The sequence below is a fragment of the Pecten maximus genome, unplaced genomic scaffold (assembly GCF_902652985.1).
Source record: "Pecten maximus unplaced genomic scaffold, xPecMax1.1, whole genome shotgun sequence".
In the NCBI taxonomy this organism is placed as follows: Eukaryota; Metazoa; Mollusca; class Bivalvia; order Pectinida; family Pectinidae; genus Pecten; species Pecten maximus.
Window position 1 is genome coordinate 1 of NW_022980398.1, and position 8901 is coordinate 8901.

Below are 8901 nucleotides of genomic sequence, written 5' to 3' on the forward strand. Positions count from 1 at the left end.
TGTGGAATTAAAATTTGAATCAATTGCAATTGTACTGTCTTGTCTATTTCTATTTGTCGATATTTCATTATAATGATAGATATTATGCCTACACTTCCTCTGATGGTATATATCCTATACACACAATTCGTTTGATGGTGTATCCTATACACACAATGTGTTTTATAGTATATCCTATACACACAATGTGTTTTATAGTATATCCTATACACACAATGTGTTTTATAGTATATCCTATACACACAATTCGTTTGATGGTGTATCCTATACACATAATTCGTTTGGTGGTGTATCCTATACACACAATGTGTTTTATAGTATATCCTATACACACAATTCGTTTGATGGTGTATCCTATACACACAATTCGTTTGATGGTGTATCCTATACACATAATTCGTTTTATAGTATATCCTATACACACAATTCGTTTGATGGTGTATCCTATACACATAATTCGTTTGATGGTGTATCCTATACACATAATTCGTTTTATTGTATATATCCTATACTCACAATTTGTATAATCATATATCCTATACTCACAATTTGTTTTATTGCATATATCCTATACTCACAATTTGTTTTATTGCATATATCCTATACTCACAATTTGTATAATCATATATCCTATACTCGCAATTTGTTTTATTGCATATATCCTATACTCACAATTTGTATAATTATATATCCTATACTCACAATTTGTTTTATTGCATGTATCCTATACTCACAATTTGTTTTATTGCATGTATCCTATACTCACAATTGTTTTATTGCATATATCCTCTACTCACAATTTGTTTTATGGCATATCCTATACACACAATTCGTTTTATGGTATATCCTATACACACAATTCGTTTTATGGCATATCCTATACACACAACTCGTTTTATGGTATATCCTATACACACAGTTCGTTTTATGGTTTATCCTATACACACAATTTGTTTTATGATATATCCTATACATACAGTTCGTTTTACAATGTGTCTTATACACACAGTTTCTTTAATGGTATATACTATACAAATACAATGTAATTCGTTTTATGGTATATCTTATACACACAATTCATTTTATGCTATATATCCTATACACATAATTCGTTTTACGCTGTATCCTATACACACAGTTTGTTTATTGTATATCCTATACACAGAATTCGTTTTATTGTATATCCTATACACATAATTCGTTTTATGGTATATCCTATACACATAATTCGTTTTATTGTATATCCTATACACATAATTCGTTTTATTGTATATCCTATGCACATAATTTGTTTATTGTATATCCTATACACAGAATTCGTTTTATTGTATATCCTATACACATAATTCGTTTTATTGTATATCCTATATACATAATTCGTTATATTATATATCTTATACACATAATTTGTTTAATGTATATCCTAAACACATAGTTCGTTTTATGGTATACACACAGTTCGTTTTATGGTATACACACAGTTCAGCGGAATTTCCTGTACGTGGTGAGATGTGCCCCCAGGAAGGTCAGACCGCACATAATTCGTTATATTGTATATCCTATGCACACACTTTATTTAATGTATATCCTAAACACATAATTCATTTTATGGTATATCCTATACACACACAGTTTGTTTTATGGTATACACACAGTTCAGCGGACTTTCCTGTACGTGGTGAGATGTGCCCCCAGGAAGATCAGACCGCGGACCTTTCTGTACGCTTGTGAGATGTGTCTATAGGAAGCTCAGACCGCGGACCTTTCTGTACGCTTGTGAGATGTGTCTATAGGAAGCTCAGACCACAGACCTTTCTGTACGCTTGTGAGATGTGTCTATAGGAAGCTCAGACCGCGGACCTTTCTGTACGGTGGCGAGATGCGTTTACAGGAAGCTCAGACCACAGACCTTCCTGTACGGTGGTGAGATGTACCCCCAGAAAGCTCAGATCACGGACCTTTCTGTACGGTTGTGAGATGTGTCCCCTTGAAGCTCAGACTCCGGACCTTCCTGTACGGTGGTGAGATGTGTCCCCTTGAAGCTCAGACCACGGACCTTCCTGTACGGTGGTGAGATCTGTCCCCTCGAAGCTCAGATCACGGACCTTCCTGTACGGTAGTGAGATGTGTCCCCTTGAAGTTCAGACCACGGACCTTCCTGTACGGTGGTGAGATGTGTCCCCTCGAAGCTCAGACCACGGACCTTCCTGTACGGTGGTGAGATGTGTCCCCTCGAAGCTCAGACCACGGACCTTCCTGTACGGTGGTGAGATGTGTCCCCTCGAAGCTCAGACCACGGACCTTCCTGTACGCTTGTGAGATGTGTCTATAGGAAGCTCAGACCACGGACCTTCCTGTACGCTTGTGAGATGTGTCTATAGGAAGCTCAGACCACGGATCTTTCTGTACGGTCGTTAGATGTGTCCTCTCTGATACATACGGCGTTCCGTAAACAATGGGTAGAAAAAATGTGGTGTCAGGATAACCCTATTATATTTGTCACTCTTACCCGTTTTTTCTGTTCATATCTGTTCACATTTGTGTAAATAAGAATATTATCAAATAATCAACTTTGCTATCTTGATGAATAACTGTCGTGAAAATGAAAACTCACTTTTGTGTAGGTGTTATTACCAAAAAAATAAATTTCATCGATGAAATATTAGGTTTTATAGTAAACCCGAGGTTGATATAGCGTAATAAACAGAACATTCCTTACCTCTCTGTGGACAGCTACACTACATTCGTTAACTATTATTTCTACGAATGATACATACAGGAAGGTCGAAAAAACGTCTAAAAATGTCTAGCGATTGAAAGACTATTCCAATAAGGTCTAGTAATTATATTTCTCGTTGGAATAAATCCCGGTATGGTAAATGATTTTCAAAAAAAAAAAAAAAAATTGTAACCACCGTTCAAAACAAAGTAGTTCGTTTATGAAATTAGGGCGGACCTGGTAATTTTTTGTTGTTTCAATGACTGCATTAAGGGTCATCTAAACAGCTAATCCAGTCGAAACAGTGATATTTTAAAAGCCTTTATCATGGCAAACCTTGGGACTTGCTGTTGACATTTTATGTATTAGACTGTTTGTAAATTTTAGCAAATCATGCGATAAAAATGCATATCTTCGGGGGACTTAAATAAGTCATTTGTATCGCATATATTGCCCAAAATAGCCATGTCGTTTTGCTCACAAATATATAAAGCACAAAATAGAAGCATTGGTTTGACCAGATTTCACTTAATAATATGTCTAAACACTGCTTTTATTTTGACCTTGAAATGCAAATGGCGGTCGTGAATGATATCACACAAATATGGCATATAAGGAGGTATTTTAAACATAAAAAATGCTCTTATTATACACTATAACGAACTCTAAACATGGCAAGTGGACTGCTATTAGAAACAAAATCTTCAACCGTTTAGTTTTATCTTAAAAGGGTCCTTCTTACTATGATCAGGTGTCCTAAATATATGGTATAGGAGCATTTTTATTGGTTCAAATGCCTCCCTTTAGCCATATTTTTGTAATATTATTCACAGCCACTATTTGCATTTCAAGGTCAAAACAAAGTAATTGTTTATACGTACATAAATTAAAGTGCAGTCAAACAAATGCTCCTACCCTGTGCTATTGACACTTGTGAACATAACAGCTTGGCTATTTTTCAGGCTTGGCTATTTGGGTGACTTTGAATTATTTCACCACAAAGTAACTATATAGAAGAAACTGTTAACATCTACAGCAAATTAGTGTTGATATCAAGAAACTACACGTCTAAACAAACATTTTGGTATATTACATGGCTATTTTTGTGCATTTTTGAAAGATATTTATTCGTATTATTATGCTATATAGATGAGCCTTAATATCTGCAGGTCCGTCAAGATATATGCCCGAAATATTTCATTTAAAAAACAGACGAACCAGTTCGTCCGCATTAAACCGAACAAGCCCTTGACGATACATCGACTGTGGAACGGAAGTAGGCTTTTATTGGTCGACAATTATAGTTATTGTTTACAGAGCAATCAGATTGCCTCTTGCATACTGCTGTAAGATACACACTGTACTTCCGTTGCACAGTCGGTACATCATCGGCTATTATGGCCATTTGATCCATTTTCTCATCTTTAAATCATTGTAACACGACAAAATAGTTCCTGAAATGTTCACAACATTATCAGCAGAATTAATACACTTTTTAGCTACAGAATTCATGAAATGTATGGGACATCATGTAGCTGTTTACTCCTTATGGGAAGCGTCGGTTATCCTAGGGACACCATACAACTATTTCCTCCTTCTAGGACTTGTCAGTGATGTTAGTGACATCATACAGTTGTTTCCTCCTTCTACGACTCGTCAGTGATGTTAAGGACATCATACAGTTGTTTCCTCCTTCTACGACTCGTCAGTGATGTTAGTGACATCATACAGTTGTTTCCTCCTTCTACGACTCGTCAGTGATGTTAGGGACACCATACAGCTGTTTCGTCCTTCTTGGACCTTTCAATGATATTATGGATACAATAAGATGTTTCGACGTTCTCGTCAGTGATCATAAGCGACCAAAATAAACTCAAAATAGTTTTTAATGTTAAAATGTGGATGGAGGAAGTGCAAAGACCCAAAGTTTAATAAATTTCAATAAAGGTAACCCCCGCTGCTGCTGGAGTCCCGGAGGATCGCCTTAACTGCATATCACGATCAATAGAAATGCTTATATCAGTTCAGGATTTATATATGTATATCATTCTTAAATCTATCCAATATCAACAAAAATAATGACTTTTGTGAAATAATGGACCTAATATAGCCATCTTGACCTCTCTTTTGACCTGTAATAATGGACTGTCACCCTAAATTTGCACTCATGCCCATTTGAAATACCGGTATAACGACCTTGGGAAACTCTTTATGAGATTATGGAGACATTGAAAAAACTAATATAAAATTCTTTGTAGTGCCGTTAGCGTGTTATTTATAGACCTGTTATTGGTATGTTAATTTGGTTAATTGTTGGTGTGTTATTTATTCATTATTATCAATTTTTTAATTTCATTTAATGTTTTATCGTTAATATCGCTTTTCAAATGATTGTTTAGTTGTATTTTTGGAATATCTTCTTTAAATGCAGAAGAGAAAGATCAATATAAAAAAAGGCTATAAAAGGGAACATCTTTGTTTTTGTTGTTGTTGTTGTTGTTTTTTTTTTTTTTTTTTTTTACTGTTATTTTTACAACTCTTATATCCTTAAGTTATTGTAGTAATCTAATATATAATATTAAGTCAGGCTCTCCACATATAATTGTATCACTGAAAAATTACAAAGAATACCGACATAATAACGAATACTGACAAAATAACGAATAACATAATACAAATTCAAAATCGATGATATAGATTCCCATGGAGACTTTTAAAAGAGGTACAGAGCGAATAAGACAATGTGCTCCGGAAGAAAAAAGCGTCTTCTGCTCCATCGATGACACCCGTCATACCCTAAGTCATACCCTATACAGGATATATCCGATCGACATGGTTAACTACGTGTATATTATCTAAAGTTAAAACATCGTCAATATACCTGAAATTGAAAGACTTTGCAAGGCCACCTGTTCTGATAAGCTCTTCCATATTTTCTGCTTTGTATGAAAACAAAATCAAGCCGCCCAACAAAAGGGTACAATTTGTTCCCATGAAAATGCTAAAAGTCTGTTGGGAGATCTGGTCAGCAAACTCAACAGCTCAAAGATGTTGTTGATCAGAAATTCCATCTTTTTCACGATTTCTTTTTCGCTGTATTTTCTAAGAGCCCCAGTCATATGTTTAACAAAATATGATCCCGTGTAATACACAACTGTGTACTAATATCATCATCCATGTCTGTTGTCTGTCCGTATGTAACTCCACGAAGTGAATCTATTAAGTCTTTACATAAATAGTTTTATCTACAGATTATATCGTAAGTAAAGAATGATTTTGCTATAAGAAAAGCGACATTATGCCATTAGTAAAGAAAGATTAAAGAAAGAGTATGCTTTAAGAAAAGAAAGTTTATGCTGTAAGCAAAGAAAAAGTATGCTGTATGTAAAGAAATATAATTCTGAAAATAAAGAAAGAGTATGCTATAATTAAAAAATAGATTATGCTGTAAGTATAGAAAGAGTATGCTGTTAGTAAAAAATAGATTATGCTGTAAGTATAGAAAGAGTATGCTGTTAGTAAAAAATAGATTATGCTGTAAGTATAGAAAGAGTATGCTGTAAGTAAAAAATAGATTATGCTGTAAGCATAAAAAGAGTATGCTGTAAGTAAAAACAATTATGCTGAAAGTAAATAAAGATTAAAGAAATACTATGTTGTTAGTAAAGTATGCTGAAAGTAATGAAGAAATATGTCGTACGTAAAGAAAGCTTCTGCTTTACGTAAATAAGTGTTATGGTGTAAGTAGAACGAAACAATAAATTGATGTTTGGGAAAATCAACAGAACAATGCGGTAACACGAAAGTCGATTGTTCATACACATTTCGACGAGTTTTCATCGAAAGAACTTTAAATGGCATTGCTAATCGCCATATGATCATCATTTTGTTTGAGTATTTTAACTATGTAATTAAATGTTTATATAGACATGTTTCGTAAGTTGATGGTCATTGTTTTCTCTCTATACAATGTTTATTAAACTTCACTGATTCAACAGATTTTGAAAACAATTGTTTATTCAAGATCATTACCGTTGTATATTGCTACCTTAGATACAGTAACATATCTTTTACACTGTTGTACAAACCTGTGGACAGGTACTACAATAGTATTTACCTGTCATTAAAACTTTCTTTATTTGCGTCACTATATCTGGACATCAGTGTATTAATGGTACGATGAATAGGGCCATTACCTGGACACATATTTACTGATACTCCGAAGTAGACATTGATTATTTTGGAGTAAAAGTGGTGGCTTATTTCAAGTCAAAATTACGTAGTCTCTCTCCAGTAGGGAAAGTTTTACAGCCACGATCACAGTAAAACAGCAGGACAAAACAGCTGGAAGTAAGATGCCTTTTAAGACAGGCATCAGCGTGTCTTTGGTACTGCTTGTTCTGTCGTGTATTTCAGACATAACGTGTAGTGCTGCGAACAAAGAGACGGAACTGTTGGAACATCTCTTCACTGGTTACAACACACACGCGAGACCTGTAACAAACTCCAGTTCTCCTGTAATCGTGGATGTTTCATTTTTCATATCGTCGTACGAAATAGCAGAAGAAACCCAAGAACTATTAACAATAGGATGGTTCTCGTTGACGTGGAAGAATGAGTTGTTGGCATGGAATGTGAGTGAATATCCAGTTTCACATATTGTGGTGAGTCCCTCGATGGTCTGGCTACCCTCCGTGACTGTCTTTAACTCGAATGATGATAGAAATGGTATACTTAAGAGTATATCCAGCGTTCAGATCTTTTCCGACGGGTTGATGGCATGGTGGCCAGACGCGGCCATGAAGACTTCATGCATGATAACCATAAAGAAATATCCATTCGACGAACAGAAATGTACTATTCACATCATAGCGTGGCTCAGATCAGAGGCTGAGCAACAGTTTATATCATCAGCAGACCATATAACGATAACGTCCGATGAATTAAACACAGAATGGGAATATCTCGGATCATCAATACAAGTGGAGACAAGTGAGAATGGACAATTATCTTCTGTGAAGTTTGATTTAAAAGTTAAAAGGCGGCCCTTTTATCAGATAGTCCATACTCTTATACCTATCATACTTTTGTCATACATGAACTGTTTCATTTTCATCATTCCTATCAATTCAGGAGAGAACACTTCCTTCGGGGTCGCAATATTTCTGGCATTTGCTGTATTCATTGGCCCAGTGAAGGAGTCCCTCCCTGTGACGTCAACTGAAACGTGTATTTTGACAGTTTATCTGATCGTCCAATTCTGTGTTGGGGGTCTGGAGACTTGTTTGTCAAGCATCACTCTACGTCTAGCGTCGAGAACAACACAAGTTCCTGTAAATAGTTGGTGGATTAAACTTGTTAATATATATTTCCTTATAAAACAACAAAAAAGGAAAGTTTTCCCTGAACTGTCGCCATCTGACACGCACATTATTATAGAAAAATACACAAAGGAGAATGGCAAAGGAGATGAAAGTAAAGCCCAGGTTATCGGTACCATTGCACTGCCCAGTTCAGATGTCGACATATCCGAAGACATAAGTACCTTTGCTCGGCCGCTAAGAGATGTTGATTTAGATTGGACAGCGGTAGCATCCAATCTGAACTTGTTGTTTTTCATGTTATTTGTTTTGATAAACACAATACTTCTCATCATATTTCTTATAATTACCATGTCGTAAATTCCTAGTACGCACAAGTAGCAGAACTTTTAGAGAATGTATAAAATATAACCGCATCTGAACGGTGTAGACTTTTGTAAATATTCTATTGTGACTGAACTCATATTCAAGATCGTTGAACTTATATTTAATATATGGCTATGTATCCTGTTACTACATCTAAAGTGTTATATATGGTGGAAACATTTTCTGAATTATCTCTGAAAACAAATTACGTGCGTTACAAACCCTGTTTAAATTTATAAATCATGATTTGAGTTAATATAACGTATATCGAGGAATTCCAAAGACGTTTATTTTAGGATGTATTTTCGATATGATTGTTGTTTTATAATCTCTTTTTCTGACTTTTTCTAGAGGGAAGGTATTTCAGTCAGCCAATAGTATGTAGTAAACAAAACAGATGTTCATAGTAAAAAAACCCGCATATTTCGTAATATAAATCACAAACTTAAGATGTCGTCAAAACAAATTCATGTATCGCAATGCTTGTTACGATTT

General features: G+C 35.0%; 1 protein-coding gene across 1 annotated transcript; it reads left to right on the forward strand.

Moving 5' to 3' along the window:
• The first annotated feature begins 7123 nt into the window (after positions 1-7123).
• Positions 7124-8844, forward strand: LOC117319505 (acetylcholine receptor subunit beta-type acr-3-like). The gene has a single exon (XM_033874299.1). It carries the CDS (start codon positions 7396-7398, stop codon positions 8398-8400), a length of 1005 nt encoding a protein of 334 aa, XP_033730190.1. The 5' UTR covers positions 7124-7395; the 3' UTR covers positions 8401-8844.
• Positions 8845-8901: the final 57 nt, after the last annotated feature.

Coding starts and splice junctions, on each gene's coding strand:
- LOC117319505 (XM_033874299.1), top strand. CDS start 7,396: ATGGTCTGGCTACCCTCCGTGACTGTCTTTAACTCGAATGATGATAGA.